The 25940-nt window shown below is 42.0% G+C and overlaps 3 protein-coding genes across 11 annotated transcripts in view; 2 read left to right on the top strand and 1 right to left on the bottom strand.

Moving 5' to 3' along the window:
• The window catches only part of RNF145 (ring finger protein 145), a 52438-nt gene extending 40248 nt beyond the window's left edge, over positions 1-12190 (bottom strand). Inside the window, exons 1-2 of one of the 3 annotated variants that reach the window (XM_055812619.1) lie at positions 9469-12190; positions 8817-8957 (exon numbers count right to left, since the gene is read on the bottom strand). Coding sequence is in view for 1 of the 3 variants with exons in the window: in XM_055812617.1 (XP_055668592.1) it covers positions 4385-4441 (57 nt within the window). In the remaining 2 variants the exon portion in view is untranslated. Of the gene's footprint in view, positions 1-4384; positions 4532-4764; positions 4964-8816; positions 8958-9468 lie in introns of those variants that run through there. The other 2 variants (XM_055812618.1, XM_055812617.1) reach the window with 2 other exon arrangements.
• LOC114010590 (translation initiation factor IF-2-like) lies at positions 4905-8810 on the top strand. Of its 4 annotated transcripts, XR_003552080.2 has the most exons (3): positions 5037-5449; positions 5603-6039; positions 7890-8810. XR_003552080.2 is itself a non-coding variant. In XM_055812634.1 (2 exons), the coding sequence occupies exons 1-2, from the start codon at positions 4905-4907 to the stop codon at positions 7915-7917; spliced, it is 573 nt and encodes a 190-aa protein (XP_055668609.1). In that variant the 3' UTR covers positions 7918-8810. The 4 variants fall into 4 exon arrangements, 1 of the variants encoding a protein (XP_055668609.1); XM_055812634.1 differs by lacking the exon at positions 5603-6039 and having other exon boundaries at positions 4905-5449; XR_008748475.1 differs by lacking the exon at positions 7890-8810 and having other exon boundaries at positions 5028-5449; positions 5603-7454.
• Positions 12191-12404: 214 nt separating the features above from the next.
• UBLCP1 (ubiquitin like domain containing CTD phosphatase 1) lies at positions 12405-24641 on the top strand. 4 transcript variants are annotated; one of them, XM_055812630.1, is made up of 11 exons: positions 12405-12495; positions 15041-15234; positions 15636-15727; positions 16140-16225; positions 16317-16432; positions 17542-17640; positions 18611-18648; positions 20842-20940; positions 21402-21518; positions 22870-22997; positions 23619-24641. In XM_055812630.1, the coding sequence occupies exons 2-11, from the start codon at positions 15081-15083 to the stop codon at positions 23644-23646; spliced, it is 957 nt and encodes a 318-aa protein (XP_055668605.1). In that variant the 5' UTR covers positions 12405-12495; positions 15041-15080; the 3' UTR covers positions 23647-24641. The 4 variants fall into 4 exon arrangements, with proteins under 4 accessions (XP_055668605.1, XP_055668606.1, XP_055668607.1 ...); XM_055812631.1 differs by having other exon boundaries at positions 12431-12495; positions 15044-15234; XM_055812632.1 differs by having other exon boundaries at positions 12477-12604.
• Positions 24642-25940: the final 1299 nt, after the last annotated feature.

Genomic DNA, 25940 nt, shown 5'->3' with positions numbered 1-25940 from the left:
TATTTTTCATGATACATTCTGAACATTCTGAAACTAAAAACATCACCAGGAAAGGCTTTTATTTTTCTATAGGGTAAACTTTGCTAGATAAAATGGGGGGGGGGGGGGCGGGAGCCCAAAACAATATACGCAACTCCTATCTGTAACTATAGAAAAGTTCAGTATCACAGTTCAAGACCTGCATTTGTGCACTCCCTAGAACCCTTCCTTCTAATATGCCTGTCCCGTTCTTGGGAGCAAAAAGAAAGGAATTTGAAATACAGAAGAAACCCATTCTTCCGAAACTTAGATTTTATATCATTAGTTTGTGAGGGAGAAAACAAAGAGAAGAAAAGGGAAGGAAGAGGATGAAAAGGTTTATCAGAGGTGCATTTAGAAAAGAACTTCCCTGTATGAGTCTCCGGGAAAAACAAAACACCCAGAAAAACCACCTGGAACTCCAGAGAATGACTCACCCATCCATCAAAACAGCTCTTTCCCATGCAGTCAGCAGCAAGGAAAGCAAAAGATGTCTTGCTCCCATACAATTTAAATTGGCTAATAAGGACAGCACTCAAAAATTTCTGCTGAGAAGGCCAAATACAGTAAGCATACCAAGTGTACTTATAAAGCAGTGAAACATTGCAGCTGTGTACGGTAAACACTGTCATTAAGATCTGGTCAGCATTTCCAGTAATACTCAGTTTTTGTAGTTCACTAGACTGAGTAGTTCAGTAATTTCAAGTAATAATCAAACAGTATTTAGCCTTCAATTTAAAAGTCTAACGAGAGTTGGTAAGCAAACTGACATTTGATCTTGCTATGTAAGAAGTTAACAAGAATAAATGAAACTTTTCTCCCATCTGGTCTAACAGTATGTATTGCTATAGAGCTGTTGCAGAGAACTGTTATTTCTACCTAGAAAATAAATTCACTCCTAAATTACTACCCACCCAAGACTCTGAGTTATGAATTAAGGCACAGCGAAGGTTAATCACTTCAAACAAATGCCTAACATACTTTGCAAAAAACAAGTTTTACTGCAAAACAAATTAGGTCAACCTCTTAACCGTTCATAGGGACTTAAGTGAACATGCATTCACATTAAAGGCATATTAAAAATTGACAAAAACTAGAGACAGTTCAGAAGGGGGAAAAAATCTACATTTCCAACTGTCATTAGTTCTAGCAAGTTTTATATGAAGGAAAAGAAAATCAGTTAAAGAAATGAGGATACGTATTGCAGAGCTGTGAAGTTAAAAGTTTTCTTTAAAGATTTATTTCTGGAGCACATTGGTAATACTATGAGCAGTTCTAGTATGCTCTCAATTATACAGCAAGTGCATTATTTATAGGCAGCTTGTAAAACATCCTAGGCCTTTTATTCTTCAAAATGAGCAGGCAAGACCAGGGAACTGAACGAGGGACTAACACAGGTTAACAAAGGCTAACAAATCCACCAGGTATGCAGCAATATTCTTCCTGTGGATTCGATCAGTTCAAATCTGGTCACACTAAGAGGGGCCACTTGTTTTTTAGATCACAGATTTGCTGAGTTCAGTTAGGCACCTGAAAGACAAGAATCTAATTCATTAAAATAAAAATATAAATAATAATATTTTAAAGTAAAATCTTCAGGAAAAAAACCCAGACTGAATCAACAAAATGAACTGCTCTAAGGTCCTTTTTGACTCTACTGTTTCTTGCCAGTCCAAGGTTTGTTTTATTAACTAGTTATTCAGCTTTTTTTTTTTTTTTTTTGCCATCACAGCCATGTTTGCAAGCCTACACCTACAAGCCTGCCTAACCACATTTGTATCAGCACATTCTGAGAAAATCTGGGCAGCAATCCCAAAGTGCCTCTGCAGAGGATAGAATACCCAGAGGACCTGCACGCAGCGCATTAATGACAGCCCGAGATGATGCAGTCTGTGACAACCCACCTCAGAGAGCTGCATCACAGGAAGACCAGCCACGCAAATAAAGCTAGTATACCCCATCAACTTCACAAAAAAACCTGCAAACCAAATGCGTTACCAGGATGAAATATATTTCATCCTCCACAGTTGCTCATTTAGTTTTTAGCCATTTCAGATAAAGACACAGCCAACGCTTGGAACCTGCAATGCCAGTAACTAGTTACCTGACTGGTAAGAAGTTAAAATATGACTTTCAGGACTTCTCTAGGTCAATACTGATAAGGTTTCTATTGTTGCTGCCTTAGCTATTTGAGTCACGTAAATAAAGAGCATCAGCTTTCAGGCCTGTGAAATAGGCAGCTTAGCTTCCTGCAGTACCAGACTCACACAACAGAAAGATCAAACAAATTGTGAAAATGCTTAGAAAATTCCCTTTTAAAACCCATTCAAACTCAAGACATGCAACTAAAATTTTTTGCCAGAAAAACTCCGTAAGTTGAAGTACCCACTTCTGAATGTTCCTTTCAAGCACTGAACTAATAAAAAAGCAGCAGGGCTCCTCTAAAATGAAAGGAAATGTTATAAAAGTAAAGGCAGGGGAAAATGGCAAAAAGTCTGAATCATATTGAAATCACTAGACATGAACATGCACTTAAAAAGCAAAATGATGGTGAACTGTCCACTCTATGACCACATGAAACATTACTCTCTGAATCCATTTTTAGCTCCAAATGTAAGTCACCACACAAATTACAAAGAATTCCACAGTACTAAAAGAGAGGCTATCTGCATGACTTCGAAGAGGAAACAAACTCAAGTTTAGCAAACAGCTTAGAGGATGTTTTTGCGAGTGCAACATGAAACACTAAGCAGGCTTATACAGTTTTCCACAACACACCCATTTGTTCACATTTTATTGCCATGATGTGCCTTTCTGCATCTGCACCACGGACTCCAGCTGCTGAACCAGAGTGAGAGACTAATCTCTTTCCATCATATCCAAAGGAAGGAATTCCCCACTACTGCTCGCAACCTATGTTGCTCAGTTCGTATGTCCATCAGAATTACGTTGCTGTAACACCAGTAGCTTCTTACTGGACTCGACATAAACAAGGTGAATCCTGTGTGGACAAGCAGCTGCTTTACATTGCTCTCTAAGATTTTTGACATAATGGTGGTCAAAGGCAACTATTTCCTAATGCTATTCAATTTAGGTGTTAATTAAATCCTATCACATCAATCCTATGACATTATGGCTCAAAAAAAGAGCAGCTGATTACCATAGTTAGTAAAACTAACAGAAACAAAAAGATACAGTTTCTCATGCGCAGGCAGCTTGTTATTTAAGATAACTGGCAAAAATAAGCCAAGGTTACAGATAAACCAAAGTTACAGGGTGCAATAGCTTAATGGCTCTTACTTTAAAAAAATATTTTTTTCCAACATTTAAATCTATCTCCATTAACCTACAAAAGTGATCAAAGAGAATAATTAAAAATTATTCCCTTCCTTCCCTCCCAAGTCTGATCTCTAAGGGGTTTTCTGTGTGTGTAATGCACCCCAACACAAATATAATTAGAAGTACCCAAGTCCCAAGCCCACAAAACAAGTTAACATAAACTCTTGTACTAAAAATTGCAGAAGAAACAAGTACGGCAACATCTACAAACTTAAAAAGTATTATGAATGAGATCAAAAATGGCTAATATTTATGAGTCAAAGACGTTACAGAAAGTTCCTTTTTCATTGGTAAACGGAAGGCACTTTTTGCCTGTAATGTCTACCAATACTTACGTGCATTAAACAAAAAAAAATTACCTTTATTTTTTACTTTATACCCCCAATCACATTCTTTATGCAGCAGGCCCCTCCTCTACACCCCCAAAAAGGTAGCACAACCAAAAAAAGAATCCCTCTAAGAGCGGCCATCTGCCACAAGTACACTTAGCGCACAGAACTACTCTCGGATCACAGAAAAAACTGGAAATTCTCATCACAAACCTTATTTTAAAAGGCTACAGAAGGTCTCCAAAAAAACCGACTGACAAAAATAGGAAAGAGAGAAAAAGCCCTGTTCTTCACTCTACGGAGAGGCTGCTTCTTACATAAGCATTACCATATGCTTTGGGGCCCGACTCCAGCAGGGAATGACCGGGCACCCCCCCTCCTCCCCCCGGCCCGAATCCCGGCCACGCCACCGCTGGGCTCCCCCGGGCAGGTGGGCAGCCCCCGGCCCCCGCCGGGCGCCTAGCGGGGTCTCCACGCCCGGCTCCCGCAGCCGGGAGGTACAGGCAGACCCCAGGGAGGGAGGGGGGCACCGCGACCTCCACGGCGAAGCCAGCACCTCGGTCGGGACTGCAACACCGAGCAGCTCAGCCCCGGGCTCCAGCCAGGCTCCGCCGCCGGGCCGGGCACCGAACGCCTGCACACGAACGCCTGCATGAGGCGTGCGAAGTCCACAACCCCCCCGATCCCCCCGCACGCACACTCGCCAACCGGCGACCGATTGCCCGCCGGCCGCCTGCTACGCCGAAGTCCCGCATTCATCCCCGGTGCTGCAGAAAGTCCCTCGCATCCCGCCCCGGGCCCCGCGCCGCTCCGCCGCCTCTGAACTCCAGTAACCCCGGCACGGCTCGCCGCAAGCCAGCGCGGCGGGGGGAGGGGGGCGCTGCGCACAGGAAGGTCGGGGCAGCCCCGCCACACACGGACACAGACACGCGTGCGAGCGGCCGGGGGCGCGGAGGGGCGGCCCAGGCCATGCGCCCCCGCGGGAAGGGGGGCGGGGGGGGGCGCCTCAGGCCCCTGCGACGCGCTGAGGGGCGGGGGAGGGGCACTCGCGTGTCTGAGGCGGCGGGTGGGGAATCACCTGGGCCCGCGGGGTCGCCGCCTCCTCCTCCGCCTGCTCCTCCTCTTTGCTCCCGCTCCCCCGGCGCGCGGGGGGGCTCCGCGCTTCACAGCGACGGCGACGGCTGGGTGCCCGGCGGCAGAGCGGCTCCTCGAGGCACCATGGCCGCGCCGCGCCGCCTCAGGGCGCCGGCTCCCCGCGGCCCCGCTGACGGGCGGCCATGGCCCCGCTGCCTGCGCGCGCGCGCCGCCCCGCTCCGCGCATGCGCCGGCCCCGCCCACCCGCGGCCCCGCCCCGCCCACCCGCGGTGGGGCCGCGCAGCGCACGAGGGGCAGCGCCCCCGCGTAGCGGCTCCTACGCTCCCGCGCTGCGCTCCGCCGCGGATGTGGGGGGGTCCCGGGCAGGCGTGCAGACGACGCGGTTTGAGGGGGAAGCACAGGGTCCGAGCGCAAAGCGCCTTCCCGGGAGCAGGAATTCGGCTGGGGAGGATGCGCGCCCGTTGCGCGCCGCGCACAGAGCGCCCTGCCGGCTCGCGGGGATCGGTGCGGAGCGCTGGCGCAGCTCGGCCGCAGCCGCTCCCCCTTCCTCCGCGCCACAGGCAGAGGTTTGGGTTTAAATTCCAATGGAGAGCAGGGAGTTCGCTCCGGTTTGGTCCTGGGGCCGCCCGGGACGGGAGCGACTCGTCGGGCAGCTGCGAGTCTGACGGGTGAGTCACGGAAGCCGGTCAGCGACACCTGAGGTAGCGTCTGGGCAGATGTTTAAAAGGCAGCTCTGCTCTTTTAATCCTATTCTTTACTAGCCTTCTGGAACGGAAAATGCTATATTAATTTCAAATACTAACGCTGACTCTGTTTTCCAGTGGTGTACCGCAGAATCTACAGTCACCTTTGTTGGGAGATCAACCAGAAAAACACCCGATTTCTTGTTCTTCCACACTGCCATTTTTCAGCCGGTGACCTGTGGCAGGGCAGCTCCCTCACAGCAGAGCACCCTCATGCCTCAGAGCCCTTGCATGGAAAGTCTCGCTAATATTTACTCATTCTGAAGAGGTTGCACGGCCAGGCCCTAGCATGCAAGTGCCAAGGAAAAAATTGTGACCCAAGAGAAGTAATGTTTTTTACTTTAATATTTGGGAAACCACGTTGTCTGGGACAGGAAAAAAAGTTTGCTGCAAAGAGGAATAAGGGAATACACTGAACTGGAAAATCCTGTAGTTCGCAAGGGCTGGGCTAGCCAACCTAATGATTGCTTTTTTCCTTCCATCTCTAATGAGAACTGGAGCATTCACAGATGCAGGTATTAACAATGTGTAGCCTCAACACAATGTCTTTAACTCTATGAAGCAGATAGTAAAATAAGGGGTTTGGGTGTCTGTCCACATTCTGCTTTGCAAAATTACCCTTGTCATGAGTACCCAAAGGTTTTCAAAACACAGAAGAAAAAGGTAGTTTGAACAAGTCTGTGTTAAATTTTATCAAAACCGTGGTAGGGCTCTGCACTGCTCTATACTCAGATGGTTGTATTTGGTGTTAACACTGAACCTGTCTTTTCCCAAACTCTGGTCAGCCCAGAACGCAGCAGAAAGGAGACCAAATGGCACAAGTGACGCAGGTCTCCCAGACAAAAGCCTTTGCTCAGGCACCATAAAGGAGCTCAGCTTATCAACAGAAATTTTCACAAGCTTCAGATTTTAATGCTATTTAAAAATAACAGGCATTTTAATTGTAAAGCTTTTAGTTTAAAACTGTCGATTTGTGCTAGGATTCCTGAACTCAGAAATTCTTCTCCTTAGAACAAATAAATACATGCATGTTTGGCCAAACTAAGGACATGCAAGTTGGGTGTCAGTCTCTTCTCCCAAGTTACAAGTGACAGGGCAAAAGGACACGGCCTCACGTTGCGCCAGGGTGCTTTAGGTTGTATATTAGAAAAAAATTCTTCACTAAGAGTTGTCAAGGAGTGGCACAGGCTGCCCAGGGAAGTGGTGGAGTCACCGCCCCTGGAGGTATTTAAAATACTTGTGGACATGACACTTAAGAGACATGGTTTAGTGGTGGACTTGGCAATGCTGGGTTAACGGTTGGACTCTATGATCTTAAAGGTCTTTTTCAACCTAAACAATTCTATGTGATTATTATTCATAAGCACTTTGTGCTCTGCTCAGGCTTGTTAAGGTTTATAGAGACCCCTCTGCACAGGGCTTCTCTGATCCACCAAGTTCCTCTCCTCAGCAGTTAGTTTCCTCCTTTGTCACTTAATAGGTCCCTGCATGACAAATGCTTGCAGCTCTTGTTTTATGCATCTTTTTATTAAACATGCTACTATCACTTAATTCTTTTGCTGCATATGGGGTAAACACACTGCTCCAAACCCTGGACTCCTGCAGGGAACATAGGAAAACAATGGCTTCACCAGTCTCCAGCCACCCCATCGTTCTGCCTGGCTCAGCTGACTCACTACTGCATCACTGTGTGATAATCCCTGCCAGTACCCCACTTCTTATCACAATGAGTATGAACCAGCTGTCATATAAGGCATAAGAATTTCAGCTTCATTTCTAGGGCCTGCTTGTCTTCTCATGCCGTACATGGAAAAAAAAAATCATGACTCACTTCTTTTCTGTTCTGTGTGGGCTTGGTTCAATGCTGACTGAGGTCAGGGGCAATGGTGCAGGACCTCTTAAGTCCTACTGCCTGTCTTCAGTGCTGCTTCTGAGAAAAAAAGACAGCAAGCAGCAAAGAGACACTACTATATATTCACAACTGTAGACAGGAGGAGGTATTTATAGGAGATGGAGTGGAAATTATTTATTATTTTAGAATAATTGTATCACGGAAGTGTTGCAGCAAATCACAGACGTTCTCGCTTCAGTGTGCAAGCAAACGATAGCAACTGAACCCCACCTTTCTTTCATTTCATCATCTCTGAGCATTTAATTCTGAAAATGTGTTACTTCACAGAAGCCCAGGTTTTCTAATGCGCAGATGAGGTATGTGGCGTTACCACTGTCTTGTCAGGCATGTCTTTTTGAAAGCACCTCAACTTTCTGCTTCATTTCTCTGGAATTTTAAAAGCCCTTCCTGCATTTGACACTGGGTGGCTAAGAATGCTGAATTCAATGATTGTTTATCTCTCATTATTAACAGAGGCGTTTGGATTCCAAACTTTCAGTGATCAGCAATTGAGGACTGAAGGGGACCACTATAGTGACATCTCATTAAAACTTTCAAAAGACCTTCTCAGGGTTCACATAATGCAGAAGCTTGATTGGTCCATGCGGATGGACAAATGCCAGCATCCCAAACTGCTTGCAAAGAAAATCCCTCTTAAGAATTCTCAAGAGCAGCAAAATACACTGCATGCCTAAGGTGGTCAATAACACAAGCAGTTTTATTTGAAGCTTTTTACAAGCCATTGTTTCAAAAAAATATTCATACGTACATATATAAAAGCAAAGGAATGTCTTAACAAATAGGTTATATTGCATAAAGTCAGACAAAAGTTAAATAATGCAAAAATTAGGATTGCCTGTGAAACCTGATTTGATGCCTCATGTGTATACCTTATAATGCTGATGGCAGCCAACCCCAAAGCTTTTATGTTCTCACAATTTTATCCTGTTCACTAAATGAAGGAACAAATAAACTTTAACTCCTGCAGAAACACATACCCGAACAGAGGAATTTGGAGCATTACTAGATCCCACAATAGCAACAGAGCCAGTGCATCTCTTTCTCTGGTTTACCTACTCTTACTCCATAGCCCCATCTCAGGAATTCCCCTGCTTTTCCCTGCCTGTGACCCTATTTTCTAAATTTCTCCCCATCACTTAGCTTCTCATCAACCCTCATTTTTCCTTTCATTCTTACTGCTTTTCAGAGCTCTTTCTAGCAAGTCAGCTAGTCCCAGTTTCTCAATTTCATATTTATTTTCACTCTCTTCAGGAAACCACTTCTACAGTATCTCTGATAATTACCCATCTCATATGACTACATATATTTTTTTACCACTTTCATAACACTGGAGAGTATAGACTCTAAACAAACAGACAGCTGCTGCGACTGACAACTTACCTAAAGGAAAGCCATAGCAATCTCTGTGTTGAGAAGCTAGAGAGCTGGCTGGTGATGTAAGGAAAGTGATGAATCAGGTTTTGTTCAGCAAACAAAAGCATCACAGTTCTCTCCCGAGATCACTTGCCAGTGGGGCATAATCTAGAATACAAAGAATCGAAGTAAATAAAATAAAAATAATTGGGCTGAATAGTGGCAGAAGAATAACAGTTGCATTCAGAAAGTGGAAAATCATACGGTACACTGGTACAAGCCTCTACTATTTATAGCATCTCGCGGTGCCAACATTAATTAAACAATCCTGAAAAAATCCTGTAAAGAAACCATATAAATACTATTCTAACCTCCACTTTACTGATAAGGAAGCTTAGACAGAGACTTACTGTATTAGTGATAACTTGGAAATGTGTTTCATTTCAAACTTGAGACATTCCACGTCTCCAGCTGAGCTGCCAGCTACTAAAGCACACCACATTATTGAACGTTGGAAATTTAGCTCTCGGTGTTTCACCAGCGTCACACAGTGACTTGGAATCAGAGCTTGCATTCAAATGCTACATTGCTAAGGCACAGCGGTGGCAGCATCCAGTAAACCATGCTGCCCATTGGATTAGATTGAAGTGGTCATGAACAGCAGAAGGCTTGCACACACCTCTGCATTGGGCTGGAACCACTTGGATGGCACAGACTTGAAGAGTTTGACATTCTCAGGCATCACTGCTTTTACCGCCTGCTTAGAACAAATTATAAAACAGAGAAAAGGGACTGGGAAGAAGTTAATAAATAAGAAACTGTTGTAGGAAATGGTATAAAGAGTCAAGAGGGGAAACCAAAAAGTATAACAAAGATTAGGAATAAAATACACTAGTACCAAGCTGTATTTTAAGCATCCTTCTGTTCCTAGTGGAGAATATGGGCTCTGCTCTAGATTAATTCCTAACATGGGTTCAGTTTAAAAGTGGGGTTGAGAGGCTAGTGCATGTTCAAATGAGTTTTCTAAACGAAAAAGCAATTTGAAAAAAGTTGCAAAACCTTGAAATCTGGTATGTTTGCCCATTCATAGTCTGCATCCCATTAACATCTGAACTAACACTCCACCATTAAAGTCACTGAATATAACAAACATTTAGCATCTTTCAGCCTTGCAATGTCATTACCTTTTGCTTTTGAACTCCTCAGATCACATACAGATGTGATCTAATCTTTCTCTTTAATTCTCAAAGCAACCTTTTGAGCTTTCCACGGAGTTTTCAGCTTTAAATGATGATTTTAGAGGATTCTTACCTAGCATCCCCCAGAGCTGCTAGTGGGAATTTTGCTCTCTTATAATGCAGCTTGAACAGCAATTTAGGAGATGAGTTCCTAGGCTTCAGTAGTTACGCACAAGAACATATTCCTCAAAACACTCAGAGAAATGCTTGCTGTGAACATGAGGTACTGGAAGAGAGCCAGCAGGCATCAATTTGCCACACAGTCACTTTTTTTATTTCACCCTGGGGTATCCCAGGATGTAGTGCACATCAAGGTGAAAGGGAACACGCATTTGCCTTGAAATTTCCCCACTGCTTTTCCTTCCTCCTTACGCTGCTAGTTTACCACAGGGTAAACCCAGAGAGCACCACCACAAAACAAACTCCTCAGTACAAAGAAAAGTCTATACCCTTTGTGCTCTGAATTGTAATCACATGGTCTTAGTCAAATTATTTGACCACTTTGCACTTATTGATGTTAGGATTGAGCACCACCATGCGTTTTCACAGCTAAGTAAAAGGATATATTTATCTGTGCCACATGAATCTTGTCAGGATCAGAGCACTTTTCAAGTGTCTAGCACAAGGATGTCCTAGTCATAGCTCAGGATACTAAAACTCCAGTATCGTAACAGAAATGAAATATGCATAAATAATTACACTTTTTCATATTATTCCTGAAACAGATAAAAACCCCAAACCCCTCCTGCCTCCTTTTCAAGAGAGCTTTTTAAAAGCCTGCCAGAAAATAAAAAGTATTTTTAAAAGATTACAAATAGAGAGGCAATCACACTATGTATCATTTTCATAGTCTGAATTTTTAGACAGGCCTGGAGGGTGCATAATTTTATGATAGGGTGTGACTTTAATTACTAGTTGCCTCTTTGGAAGCTTTCCAGCAGTACTATAATGTGCTGCCTCTGTGCAGAGGACAACTGTGTGTCATTAAAGCAAAAAAAGCAAACCCTTGGTGACTGGGATACATACATAGTGACAGGCTTTATGTGGATTTATGTGCAGTCAGAAGCTAAACTCAACATGAAGTCACTACAGTAGTCTGTCATTTGTACCATTCTTATGGAAACCAAAGTGCTTTTATGCCAAAACCTGAATACATATCCATGCAGGAAATATATTAAATTCAGAACCACTCAGGAAAGCAAGCAGGCTTCTAAGCAGCTTTAATTTATACTGTACTTCCTCAGTGAGATTTAGTTACAGTAGGAATGGCTCCTAAAAGTTACAGCAGCCATTCCAAAGAAACTTCTACTTGGTGCATGGCTGCTTACTTCTGCTCTTTTGTTCCCTTCCCTGTTTGCCACCAAATGAAAAAAAAAACCAAAACCAACCAAAACTAAAACCAACAACAACAATAAAAACCCCAAAAAACACCCACAAAAAAAAGTTATCTAATCTCTCTAGAGAGCAAGATCTAATATGGAGGAGGACTGAAACTTTCACTTCATCCCTCAAATTTAACACCATCTCCACTGATGCCAAGTGGGACTGCAGCCTGTATCCTCTCCACTTGATTTCACATATGTAAGAAACCAGACTTTACCAGACATACGTTTTCTCCCTTTCAGTATTTCTGCAAAGCAGAATACCAGAGCACAAAAGGCCATCTTTGTGCGAAGTAAGCTTTTTCTCCTGCACCTGTTGTCCATGCACAAGACCACTGCAGATGAAGCCCATTCCCAAGAATCCCAACATTAGCTGAGGACTGAACCTTGATGCAAGACACAAAACTCTTAATACATCTGAAAAGCCTCAGCTTCGACGCTAAGGCAGCTCTGGATCAGGATCCCTGGGTACAGAGCAATCCCGTTTCAGAGTCAGTAATGAAAAACAGACGCTGGTGACAACAGCTGCACATGGAAGTCGCCTCTACCGGCCCCCGTGGGCCCCAGCCCCACAGCGGCGATGAGGGGAGCGGGGCCCGGCGGGGCCATGACCGCCTGTATTTCCCCTCGCAAACCCGCAATTTCCTACGTGAGCCCGCCCCGGAGCTCTCCTCAGGCGGGCAGGCGAGGAACGCTGCTCTGCTCGTTAAAGAAGGTCTGGCCTCTCCCTCGCCTCACGGTCCGCCCGGTACGAGAACTGGAGGATCCCCCCGCCCTCCCACCACCGCCCGCTCAGCGGTGACCGGGAGCACCGGTGTCCGCACCGGCGGCTCCCGCGGCGGGCCACCCCCGCCCCGCTCGGGGATGACCGTCCCGGCACGCAGCCGCCGCCCGGCCGACAGCCTGAACGGGCCCCGCCGGCCATTGCCATGGCGGCGCTGCCCGCCTCGAGCGGGAAACCCGCGCACTTCCGGGCTGTTGCGAGGGCCGCGCGCTGCCTCCCACCCCCACCCCCCTGCTTCCGGTGGGCGCCAGTTCCGCTTCCGGTGCGGCGGATCCCGGGACGGTGCCGGTTCCGTTGCCAGGGTGAGGGGCCGCACCGCGCTGCCGAGAGGCGGGGGGCGGATCGGCGGCGCCACTGTGACCCGGTGGGCTGCGGGGGGCGCCGCCGTGCCGCCGATCGCCGGGCAGCCCGGTGGGTCTGCGCCCGGGCGCGGCGGAGGCCGGGCTTTACCGGGCCAGGGGGAGGCAGGGCCGATCGCGGCGGGGACTGAGGGCGGGCGCTTAATTCGGCCGGGTCGGTGCCGCCGTAACGTCTGCGGGGTGGGAGCGGCTCCACGGGGCCGGGACCGGCAGCAGCGTGCGGGCTATCCCCGCTCGCCCGGCCCCGTGCCGCTGGGGCAGCCCTGGCGGGAGGGTGGGCGAAAGCGGCCGGGGCTGCCGGGCCTTGGCGGCGGCGGCGGCGGAAGCGGAGCGGCTGCTGGTTTGAACCCCCGGCCCTCGCGTGATGCGGTGTGTAGGGAGCGCTGCGGGCCCGCCCCGTGGCACTGCACTTGCCGTGTTCTGGGGGTTTGTGTTTATGTTGTACGTTGCTTAGTGGAACTGCGAGCTGGTGGGGTGTCTGTCTGCCACATCTTCCGAGAAAAGCAGGGTAACCCAACAGTTTAACTGCAACAACAAAACTTGAACGCTTTCTCTGACCCAGTGACCTTCCAACCCGTAGACTCTTGATGGTCCAAGGGGCTTGTAAAGGCCCTGAAGATGTAATTAGCCAAAGCAAACTTCATTTCAGCAAGCTTCGGTTTTGCACGGCATCCAGCCACAGTGATGGAAACTTTGAAAATCCCTGTGCCCCTAATCTGTTTTCCTGTAATCATTGATTCTGATGTCCACACTCAATCCCCTTAGTGTTTTGGCATTGAGTAAAAGTGTCTTATTTCTGCTTGGCATTTCTCATAACATTCATCTTGACTCTTAACTCAGTAAGGACAGACAGTTGGTCAAGCGCTCAGCTTTGGAGGGATGATCTTCTTGGTTTAGCACTGGACAGAGGCTTGAGAAGTTTTCTTCAAGTTCTTGCCCAATGCATTTTCTTGTAGAATGATTTGAGGTGTATGGTACAGGTGAGAAAACAGAAAAAAATCTCTTCTTTCTGGAAACTTAGTGTAAGGATTATGGATAGGGATAATTTACAATAATGACTCTATGTATCAACATTGTTTGACACTATGCAGCTTTAACCTCGGTGGAATTTCTTAGTGCTCTAAAGACCCTTCCTTTTTCATGAGTCTCTTTCACAGGGTAATACCAAGTCCCAATCTGATTGGGGGAGGCCGGGGGGGGGCAATATAATTTTTCCTTGTTACCAGTTTTCCTCTTCAGTTTGTTTTCAGGGCTCTTAGAGAGAGGACTGTGGAAGTGTCGCTTGTAGGTCTGAGCAAGCAGGCTCTCTATTTCTCATCTGCTCTGAGCTTGATGGATATGCCTGAGCAATTACTTATTCGTTCCTAACAGGCTATACTGTATAAACGAGAAGTATTTTGTCTGAGAGCCGGTAACCTCTGAGAACACAATGCTAGAGAGGAAAAGGAACCAGATTTTTGGATTCTGAGATTTTTCAGAATTGCCAGACCTGTGTTTCTTCTTGTAATGCATTTCTTGAGGGTTGATAGCCTCAGTTTTTTCCACAGGTCTGCTTTCTCTTTGTTTTGAATATCCATCTTTTGAAGACAGTCTCACCATTAGTGGTGCAGAGGCCTTCTCTGCATCTCCTGACAATCTGTAACAACCTTTCATACCTTTCTAGTTTCTAAGCTTTAACAGAAAAACACCTGTTCTTCTTCCTTCCACATCAAGCTAAAAATCTTGATTTTCTGCCATGTTTAATGTAGGACTAAACTGTTAAATACAATTTGTATAAGCAATGCTGTGTAAATTTATTAAAGATAGTATAATTATGGTCGTTTTGTCATCACTGCAATGAAAGTACAGTTCTTACAGTGTAATTGCATTGTGTAGGTGTATATTTAGGCTTTGTTTTCAAACTCATACTTTGATATTGCTACAGTGAGACATGACCTGGGGTGTGTATTACTGCAGGTGTTGCACAGTGAAAGTGAATAGAGAAATCCGATCCTACAAATGAACTGTTGGGTTCAGAACTATTTTTACGGTTTTCTATATTTTAGGTATTTCGTATTTGCTCTTTTGTTACATATGTAAAGATATCCATGGCAGGTTTGGTTGCATAATTATTGCAGAGGACATTTCTGAGCTTTGAAATGACTTTTACGATACTGCAGTACTCTGCTTGGGTGCTGGTTGTGCAGTGAACAGGCTGTACCTGCACAGAACGCACAGCAGATGAGCATATGCTGGAGCAAACGGTGAATGTGACATTGCTAAATACACTGAAGTAGAACTCAGAGTCTCAATTTTAGTGCTGTTCTTTCTCCCTTATTTTCAACATTTTATTAACGCACTTGTCATCTGCTTATGCAAAGCAAACAGCTCTTTGATATACAATATAATAAAAAATCAAAAAGACTTTAAATATACTGTATGGTTTGTCTTCTGAAAAGAGCAATTCTCCTATTTCTTCCTTACATATCATTGTATTTTCCTCCTGCAGCAGATTTTTCAGAGAACAATACTGAACATATGCTTCAAGGATGTCTCTCTCTCTCATAATAAAATGGGGTGGACAGGAGTATACGATAACCTCACTATCAGAAGAAGACACGGTGTTGGATCTGAAGCAGTCTCTTAAAGGCCTTACTGGAGTGTTACCAGAGCGTCAAAAACTACTTGGACTTAAAATGAAGGGTAATTATTCATATTTGCTATTTGTTGTGGATATGCTCGAGATGTTTAAGGACAAACATCCTCTAAACCTAGCCAGGATGTGTATACTAACAGGGAATCTAGCTTTGGAATGAACAGGAACATAGAAATTTTATGTCATTGGATATTGTCTATTATTGAGACATCTATCTGGTCATTTTTTAATGGATGTCATGGAACTGCAGCCAATGTATGTTAAAAAACATTAAATTCCTGCTAGCCAGATAATGTATCTGTACATGGGTGAGGGCGATAATACAGCTTGGGGTATTCTGATGTTTGACAGGTAGCTTATTTCAATTAAACATTAAATATATTGACATATTTCTAAAACCTCTCTACCCTAGTAAAACAAAAATAAAAATTATCTGCTTGCATTATAGGCAAACCTGCAGATGATGATGTTAAGCTTGGAGCTCTCAAGTTGAAACCAAATACTAAAATCATGATGATGGGCACTCGTGAAGAGAGTTTGGTAAATCTTTTACTTTTTTATTAGCTTAAACAGGAAAAAATGCTTGTGTCTCCAAATTTTTATTTTAAATTTTGAATATTCCAGTAATCATTTGAAAAATGGTAGTACAGTAGATTTCTGTTGGTGTTTATTTTTGTATGTAAAGTAAGCTTTTTTGCAGAACTCTGATAGCAGTGTATTCATTAAACTCCTGTATTGTTCTGGACTTGAAGTCCAAATCTATTAGCAGGATATTCACTGGCTTCTCAAATCTGAACTATCATCAGTATGCTTTAAAATTCTTTGCGCTAATAAAGCGAAATCATTTTGGTTAAATAGTATTTTTGTCCTGTACTGTGCAGTAACAGAAACTTGTTACCCATTGTTATTTTCCTTCAGTGATCCTAGTTATCTTTTATTATCATTCCTCTAGGAAGATGTCCTTGGGCCACCGCCTGACAATGATGATGTTGTCAATGACTTTGATATTGAAGAGGAAGTTGTGGAAGTAGAAAATAGGTTAGGAGTTTTAACTGTTAAAAACCACTCCTGTTATGGAATGTACAGTATACCTTTTAATTAATTGTAACTTTTTGCACTGTTACATTAGGGAGGAAAATCTACTAAAAATTTCCCGCAGAGTTAAAGAATACAAAGTGGAAATTCTGAATCCTCCTAGAGAAGGAAAAAAGCTGCTGGTGCTAGATGTTGATTATACACTATTTGGTGAGATTTTATGCAACTTGTGTTTTTCATTTCTTTAAGACATCAGTTTATTTGCCAGTTCACGTTTCTTGACTTTTGCGTTACAAATCTATTTCAGTATGTCTTGTACTTTGGTATGTCTTGTACTGTATAACTTCTGCTTTGTAATATTTTAGGGTCTTCTGTTCATATTTTTAAAAGCACTGGCCTTTTTCAGTGTTGCATATTGTAGATTTTAGTGCAGCAACTATTTACTTTCTGCAAAGAGACACAAAAAAGTAGCAATTTCATATTCTACCCAGATAATTTTTCTCTTGACCAACTTGTATCTTGGGCATCACAGACAGTAGCAGGGCAAGATATTGTAAAATAACGATCTCAGTCTGTACTGACTGACTACACTTTTGGGGGCCGTGGGAGAATAGCTTTAAATTTTATTTCCAGATCATTACTAAACATGCACAAAAACATGTTTTACTTGAAAATTCTGTCAGACAGGTTTTTTTGGAAGTCAGAATTTTCCTTCTGACTTAGTATTCTGGGATGTAGGTGTGTCAAGGCAGCTTGACTATAAGCAATAAATAATGGCTTGCCTTATCCTATTTCCTTAGCTTTTTTTTTTTTTATGAGATTTGTTTACAATCTGAGATTTAAATTCAACCTATTACCAAGTTTAAAAATTTTAGAGGTCTTCTGTGAGCAGAATTTGACAGCAGTTTTCTAATTGGAACTGGCAACATTTGCATGTCCGAAACGAGCTGGATATATGTTCACAAAATTAACTGTACTAGGTTTGAAGGAATCTTTTCCATATCTGGACTGTTACAGATTTGTGATATGCACAGATGAACTATTTGGCCTGACTCTTCAAAGATACTCAGGCCCACAGATCTCTGATTTAATTATTAGCTAAGCCCTCAAATACCTGTAAGGATCAACAAATAAATATCCCCTCTGCTGCTGCGTTTTTTCACCTTCAAAATGGGAATGGTAGTTTGCTATGAATTCATTCATGATTTTGAAGTGCCCTCGTGAAACTCTTCAGGTCTCTGGATAGATAGGACAGTCTAACTAAACTTCAATATCTTCAACTTTAATAATGAATTGCTTATCTCTTATATTCTTTTTAGACCACAGATCTTGTGCTGAAACTGGAGTAGAACTGATGAGGCCATACCTTCATGAATTCCTGACATCTGCATATGAGGATTATGATATTGTAATTTGGTGTAAGTTTTATATTCAATACCTAAGACTTTACTGTAAATTGTCATTCAGAGCAGAGACTCCAGGTGGGAGATTTTGATATTGCTTTTCAGTGTGAATCACAAGATCTAAAACAATACATGAATGCTTAGCTGTAATACCTTCAACAAGAATGTTCACACAGCTATCAGAGCTATTTTAGAAGAATAGTAATTCTTATGTGAAAAAACACCACATATTGCTTACATGAATGGATCTAGTCACAGTAGAAAGCTCAACATCACTTTACTGAGTGTTACTTTGTGTAAACAAGTGCTTGAAGTAACAGAATTGTATAATCAACATTCAGACACTGATAGCTATCTTTACAAATAATCCCAATCCAGACAATAAGTAGTGAACTGCCACATGAACCAAACTCTCCTGTCTACAGGGATGGTTGGTCATTTGCCGTTTCACTTCCTGTCCAGCAGCTGGAGAACAGACTTCAGCCAGTGCAGGGTGTAAACCATATTAAAATCATAGTACAAAATTTAGGTTTTGTAGCCTGGAACAATGCTTCCACATATTCTTAGATCAGTGGGCAATGCTGACACTTTGTCCTTTCCAGGCCTTATGTATTCTTGTCATTGCTTCCAGGAGAAAATCCTGCACAGGCAACACTGTTCCTCAAACCAGGTGTAGCCCACTTACAGTCCTGCAGACTGTAGTTCAGTAACAACTGATCTAGAAAATGGTTTAAACACATCCAGTACTTTGTCTAGTTTTTCATTTGAAAAGTAAGCCTTTCCAAATAAAAATAAACTTCCATGAAGGATCACTGTCTTCAAGGCAGTGAACTAGAAAAGGTGTAAGAGGGACGGATCTTTCTGAAATACATTTTTTGTAAAAATTTGGTATGTTAAGTGAACAGTTCCTTGGCTTGTTTCTCTTTTGCCTGTCAATGACTTATTTTGATAAAGTATTCTTTCTGTTTTCTCCTCTTTATTTCAGCTGCTACTAATATGAAGTGGATTGAAGCTAAAATGAAAGTAAGTTTTTCTGAAAACGTGTAATTTGTTTCTAGTCTGGCTAGCTATTCAGTACTTGGATTCATGCTTAGTGTTATAGAGCAGGCTAACAACTGGGGAAGTTGTACAAGTCAAAACCTGAGGTTTTAAAATCTTCATAGTAATTTTAAATTATCTTTGTCCCAAAACTGGATTAAATCTAATTTTAGAATTCCATACAAACTATCAGCAGTAAGTGCTAAATTTAGTTACTAAACACAAGTCAGTACCTGCTGAAACTTAGATTAGTCATGCAGCCTTCGCAGCTGCATTCGTCTTACCTCTAATTATAGAGTTCTAGTCTTTCAGTGTAATATCATTTTTTTTAAAGAAGAGGACAGATGTTGCATGCTGGAGTAGGTTATCAAGAGGAAACTCTTTTCATATTTATCTTGTACCTCTTGCAGCTGTGTGGTTCTGTTGCTTCCTCTGCATTATTAAACATCCGTAAGAGCTCGTCTTTCAATCCTAGTTTCTTCTGCATGTGAATCAGGCAACTAGCCAGTTTTGCACAGCTGACCTAGTGGTAAACATATTTGCAGTCAGGCTTAGCTGTAAATCTAATGAGCTTACTAAGAATTGCTGTATGTTTTCTTGGTGGATTGGGATTTTTCATGCTTATAAATCATACTTGTTTCCATTTCAGGGAAAACTTTTCCAAATTTAAGCTTTTGTATCTCCACTTTTTGTGATAGACTAACCATTTCAGGTTTTAACAGAGCAAAGCACATTTGCCAGTGTTCTCTTCCTCAAAATAATGAATTGCTACAATTTTTCTAGCCAAAAAATGCCTCAGAGTGATCTCAGAAATGAGAACCTTTAACCAGAACTAAGAAGTTGAGTTAGTGCAAGTAAAATCAGTGTTGAGCCTTACAAACATGGTACTTGTGGCATTGTTACGTCTCTGTTTATGTTGTGTCCGTCAGTGTAGTGCTAAGACTCAATCTTGTGGAAAACCATTGTTCAAAACTGGGCTGCTCCCCCTGTGCTAGTCGCCTTTCTAAATTTCTAGGTCACTTTTCCAGCCCTTTCACATGTTACTGAGTCACAACCTTTCTATGCCTACTCCTGGATCTTGATCAGCTGAGATTCCTACCACTAGATGCCAACTGCTGTTTCTCCTTGAACTGATAGCACCAGGGGTGCTTACCTCTAAAGGTCGCACTTTTTGTCAGGGAACAAAATGTTCTTGGCATTTAAGCTTTTGTTTTAAACTACAAAGGAGGAACAGCATTAAAGAGAAGGGAATATCAGATAACAGAGTTTAATCTCTCATTTACCATCTATTTATGCCTGGAATTAAAATGGTCTAGAACAGCTAGTTTTTTTAGTTCACACTTTTCATTTGCAAGATTCACTTTTTCAAGTAAAAGCAAATCAGTTAAGTGTGGCTGGCTATTTCCAAGAGAGCTGTTGCAGTGGATATTTTCTGCTTTGCTTATTACTGCTGTTGAATGCACCAGAAACTGTCAGCAGTATCTATGTTTTAACATGTCAGCAGATTTTACTATCACTTCTCAGCTTTAGAAAGGATTTGAAATGGAAATTATGCTCTCTCATCTAGTCAAAGTTTTTTATTTCTAAAAAGGATGTTTTCCTTAGAGTCTTTATTTCAGGAGTTACCAGATCTTTAAAGTGAAAACTGACAGATCTCTGACTAACATTGGCTGTCTTGGACATGGGTAGGAAGAAACGAGAACAATGAACTGTTACTGCCTTTGGGCTGTGACTTGTTGCAACGTACTAGAAGAAACAAATAGCAGACAGTACACAGTTGCTATCCTTGCTATAAATATTGAGTAAAATTGCAGCATGTAAAACTTGTGAAAGATTATGCATGGAGGTATGGGCAAGACCTATGTATTTTGCCTTTTCCGCAAAGTTGCTTTGATTTTATGCTGACATCAGTTGTTAAGTTTCTGATAGTAAACACTGCAAAAATTAATTCCTATCAGCTGTTTTGTTCTTGGTAGAATGGTGTCCTCTTTTGATTCTCGTTACGTAAAAAAAATTTTAACAACACCCCCCCCCCCCCCGATACCTATTTTTAGTGTGTCTCTGGTAATCCTCAGCAGCTCACCCTTTGACAAACAATGTATTATAATTGTGGTTCAATAAAACCAGCAGTAAAACTGTCATAATTAGAAGCTTTAGTAATAAATCTTTGTGCTGCAGGAGCTTGGAGTGAGTACCAATGCAAACTACAAGATAACTTTCATGCTGGACAGTGCTGCCATGATAACAGTGCACACTCCTAGAAGAGGACTAATAGATGTAAGTACCTGTTTTTTCTTGATCTTTTTCTACATGCAACTGACATGTTATCATACCCCTTTGAAATATTCAACAATAAAGTTGTGCTGACGTTTTCATGCAAGAAAATTGTAAGGTCTTGGAAGCATAGATTTGTGGGTTTTGTTACTGAAATTCTCTATTAATGTTTTACTTTGAGTAGTACATTTGGATGACGCTGCTTTCTAATCAAATAATAGATAACTGTTGCAAGAAAATCTAGTGCCAACAGAAAGGTTTTCTTGGGGGGGGATGGAGTGTATTTAGTGTGTTCTACTGTTTCACATCTCTTCCCTTGCTAAAGCCCAACTACCTGCTAATTTTTTAGCAACAGAATACAAGTATCCATTCAAGTTTGGACTCAAGTTCCTATAGACTTGTATTTTCATCTCCTGCATATGATCTGATTTACCTCAGGTGCCTTGTATGTGTTATTTTTGCAGGTGAAGCCTCTTGGTGTTATCTGGGGAAAATTTTCAGAATATTACAGCAAAAAAAATACTATTATGTTTGATGATATTGGCCGAAACTTCCTAATGAATCCACAAAATGGACTCAAGGTAATTTAAACTGGAATTTGTTTATTACTACATTTTTCTTATACCTCAAGTAGTACTTTCTCATACTACTCTGCTGTATCATAAAGAAAAGTTATTCCTAACTAGCAAAGATGCATATTTTATGGTATTTTTTTATTTAATTTGCCTTTTGTCTAGACTGTTATCTCCCCAATAGTAGTATTAAATAAGCTTTGTTTCACTATTAAGTGAGCTTTTAAGAGATTACCAAAATCAATGAAATTATGTTGTCTGCTTAAATTATACCTGTGCGCCATAATCAAGCTGGGCATTGCTGACAGGCACCATTGAAATATGTGATGTTCAATCTCAAGAGCAGTTCTATTCTGAAAATAAATCAAACCACAAGTGTTTGTACTTCATGGTAGTATGCCAATATAATAGCAAGCATTCTGTTCTGGGAAATAATACCTCAAGCCATTTTGATTGCAGAAGAGCAAATAATTCATTTTATAAAATTGTCAACCAGTCCTGGTTCTGAACAAGAACGCAACTTAGATTTCTACTTATATATGATGGTACAGTGGTATGGTACTAAAAGAATGCTCATTCATTTCTTAAAAAAGAAAATGTTTTCATACGCAGAAATCCAATATGATATTTCTTTGAAAGTATCCATGGTGTGAAGAGGATAGCAATTGATGAGATCTAGCAAGATATTAATTGGAACTGTACAGTGTTAGGGGAATCAAGACTAGCAAAGATCTTGCTGGGAGAAGATTAACCAGGGAGCTGCCCCTAACTCAGATTTGAAAGATGTTTGTCAAAATGTTAACAACAGTAGACAAGAACATTGAATCACTAAAAAAATGCACAGGTATAATGTATTCCAAGCTTAAAGCAGTTGTCAGATAAGCTTTTTTTTCTGACATCTCTTTTAATAGAAGCTATGATTGTAGTCAAATGCTTTTTGTTGAAAGAAAAAAAAAAGATTTTCTGGTTCCAGTGACCCCAGACGACTCAAGGCAAAGCTGAAAACCCCTCTCCAGCAAAAATGTCTATGAAATCATATCAGGAAATGTGGCAGTCTATTCCAGATAATTTTATCATTCTGTCTGACTGGGAGGGGAAGTCTTGAAGCAGTGCAAGATAAAACAAATTTCTTCCTGCTGGACAGGCAAGGCAAAAACCCTACAGTCCAGTTTGTATGAATAATAAGACAAATTGGATGTGGCCACTAATGGAAAAGGGTTTTCTTCCTCTTACCTAAGAGAAGTTGTAACTTGGCATAGTACTGAAAATATATTTTAATTAGGTGGTAAATGGTAGAAAATTGAAAGCATTTTTCTAACTTTGAGCAAATGGTTATACCCAGTTTATTTATTTTGTGTAGATAAGGCCTTTTATGAAAGCACATTTAAATCGGGATAAAGACAAGGAACTTCTAAAGCTCACTCAGTACCTCAAAGAAATAGCAAAATTAGATGACTTTTTGGAGCTGAACCACAAACATTGGGAAAGGTAAGAAAAAAAGCCAAAATTCTTTCTTCCTTCTGTCCCTGACCCCACTGTGTTTTGCTTGAGGTTGTTTGTACAAAGTCCGGAAACAACTGAGCTGATGAACTTTGACATCACTTACAGTTTTGAAGGTCCTTTATTTTGAGCAGAATTCTAATGTGGCTATACTGTTTGGGCTGGCTCCCTACAATGGTAAGATTTTGGCACCAAGGACTGTTTTTCCATACTTCTCCAGTGTTCAGGAATGCTGGTCGTTTTCAATGAGGCAGTTATGCTTCCCAAAGGGAAAAGCATTTTTTAAGGAACCTGGTCCCTGGAAATCTGTCTTTCCACCCCTACAAAGTTAGGCTGTCAGGTCAGATCTCAGGTCCTTTGTTACAAGGCAACTTTTCTGGTGGTTACTTCAGAGGTTCGGCGTGTTACAGTGTGATTCTCGGGTGCTGTGCAAGTTGTGTGGCATTACAGTATTCGTCAGCTCTGAAACAGAAGTCACTGTGTTATGAACAAGAGTTTTCCAGATGCTTAGGGTACCAGTCAGCATCCTGATTCTTGCTAGATAATGATTAGCTGAAGCTGATTTATTTGTCCCTGCCTCTTATTTTGTCAAAAACTTTTTTCTTTCAGGTATCTTTCAAAGAAGCAAGGACAATAACGCTAATAAAATTGTGTGGCACTGAATTGAAGGGAACATAACTAAGATCATTGGACTTTTCCTTGCTTTTACGCTAGACTATAATAGTGCTGGACACTGGATCCAATGCCAGAATGACTGCTATACTTGGTCTTCCAGTTGGTTGGTTGTGGGTATTTTTATTTAAAAGATCACAGCAATAAGCTCAAAGTGGGAGAAACAAGTCAGTTACTTTTTCTTGCATTCTGTTCTGGTGTTACTACTTATAATACTTTCCTCTCCTTTGCTGCCGAAGTACAACCATAACCATTAAAGACCAAAACCATTCTGAAACTAGAAAAAAAAATTTAGACCAAAAAAGCTGAGTAAGGAGCCAACCTTGGCAGTGTATGAATTGTATAAGCCCTCTATTCCCTCCATCTTTAGAGACAGTCTCCCTCTCCCGTTCCAGTATTTAAGTCTATAAATTACAAGTTGTCTAAGTTTGGTATGTATTAGTATGTCAGTGTTTCTCTGTGCAAGACAGTGAGATGGGAAAGTACCACCTCTGTGGCCAATTTACCCCAGTGTGTGAATTGTACTATAAAGCAGTGTTTACTGGAAAACAAAAGGTTGAATTTTGAGGGAGAGAAACCCACTCTTATTTGGTAAGTGAAAAGCAGTCTGCCTGAAAAATTATCATACGTCAGATAAAGGGTTTAAACCTCAGATGGGAAAGTCACATTCCTAACAAAGCATGAACAAAACCCTTGTTCTCTTCTAGCTAAATCTTGTCGAAGTGCAAACACTGTGTTTAAATACAATATTCAGCCATACTGTTCTTAAAACATCATTTACTTGCGCTGCTTATGCCTGCACTATAGAAGTGTGATGTGACTGCTGTTTGGCATTACCAACAGTTGTGCATTATGCAGTTCATGTATTTGAAAGAAGACTGACCCTTTCAAATAAAAATGGTATATATTGTTCTTAAGGAACTATAGCAGTTGTGTAAATAATAAATACCTTTTTCATAATTTGTGTTGTATGTTGTCTTGAGTATCTAGTTTGCATAATAGAAAAGCCATTGATGGTCTTAATTTTGGGGGGTTTGGGGTGTTTCTTTGGATTCCAGGGACACTGATTTTCCATCACTAGTTAAGTAAGAGACTGGTATGCGCTGCTACAGATTAGGGCAGTGGTGTCGAATAGTGAAACGCCTAGCTGCCCGGGAAAGGAACCTTGACAGCAAATGTCAGAATGTCAGGACAGCAGATGCAAATGAGCTGTTAAGATGAGCACGCTAGGCTCCGGCTCAGTGACCTGTCACAAAATATACAGTTTCTTACCCGCTGCTCTTTGTGGCTTAGTGCCAACCCAAGCTGTGATTTAAACTAGTAAACCAGAAACCTGATGCATAAAAATCTTTGTTTTAGATAAGTATGGAGGGTGAATTTCTGAAGTTGTGTCTCTTAGAACTAATTCCTGAACTAGAAGGCTGACTCACTCATGTACGTACGGCGCAGATGTAGTCCCTGAGGTCAGAACCGTGATCTGTTGCCTAGAAAGGCTGCAGCAGCATAGATATTGGGATATAGGACTGGTACGCTGTGTACTAGGATACTTTTCAATTTAAACAATTGAAAGAAGTCAAGGTATAGCACTTGAATCGCCTATAGTTTGTTGTGCTAGCCAGATAGAGAAAACCGATCCAAGGGAATGTATTTAAACATGCGCCTATCTTTTTGCTCAATGTTGGCATACAAACAGAAGCTTTCTAGTGAATGAGCAATATGCCTGCCTTTTGCTTTATAGAAGGAACATTTAAAAAGAAAAATCTTGATTTTTTATTTTTTTGGTCTCAGTGGCACTGGGATTCCATCCCAGAATTTCAGAATATTTACTGATCTGTAGTAGATGTGCACTCCCCTTTCTAGTATGTTGCCATGGTTTGCTATGGAGGCAAAGTCCCTGGCCAGATGCTAAAGGGAATAGGCTAGGAAGGTCTAGTATCGATAACAGAAGAATTGCAGGTTCTGAGGAAGATGAGAGCGGGTCACTCAGCAGCCAAGCCTGCGTGCTTCCCCTTTAACCACTGCTGGGTGAAACTTTGGCCAAAACAGCACAGCTCTCATGTTTGTACTACATGGCTCCTCTGGGCTATGTATACAATATTATTCTGTGCCAAATTACCAGGATTTAGTACAACTGTAAGAGTAAGTGGCTACTTTTCTGCCTAGCCCCAAAATAATGCTCTTAAGTTCAGAGGAAAACACCTCTCCTGATTTTGCATTTCTCCTTTTTAATAGAGAAGGCAGTTTTGACCTACTTGTATT

Source organism: Falco peregrinus, chromosome 8 (assembly GCF_023634155.1).
Source record: "Falco peregrinus isolate bFalPer1 chromosome 8, bFalPer1.pri, whole genome shotgun sequence".
NCBI classification, from domain to species: Eukaryota; Metazoa; Chordata; class Aves; order Falconiformes; family Falconidae; genus Falco; species Falco peregrinus.
The sequence above is the reverse complement of the archived record's forward strand: the minus strand, read 5'-3'. Positions and strand labels throughout refer to the sequence as shown.

Coding starts and splice junctions, on each gene's coding strand:
- UBLCP1 (XM_055812630.1), top strand. CDS start 15,081: ATGTCTCTCTCTCTCATAATAAAATGGGGTGGACAGGAGTATACGATA. Junction 16,226..16,316: donor GTTGTGGAAGTAGAAAATAG/GTTAGGAGTTTT, acceptor CTGTTACATTAG/GGAGGAAAATCTACTAAAAA. Junction 17,641..18,610: donor TTATGATATTGTAATTTGGT/GTAAGTTTTATA, acceptor TCTTTATTTCAG/CTGCTACTAATATGAAGTGG.
- LOC114010590 (XM_055812634.1), top strand. CDS start 4,905: ATGGCCGCGCCGCGCCGCCTCAGGGCGCCGGCTCCCCGCGGCCCCGCT. Junction 5,450..7,889: donor GGCAGCTGCGAGTCTGACGG/GTGAGTCACGGA, acceptor CATTATTAACAG/AGGCGTTTGGATTCCAAACT.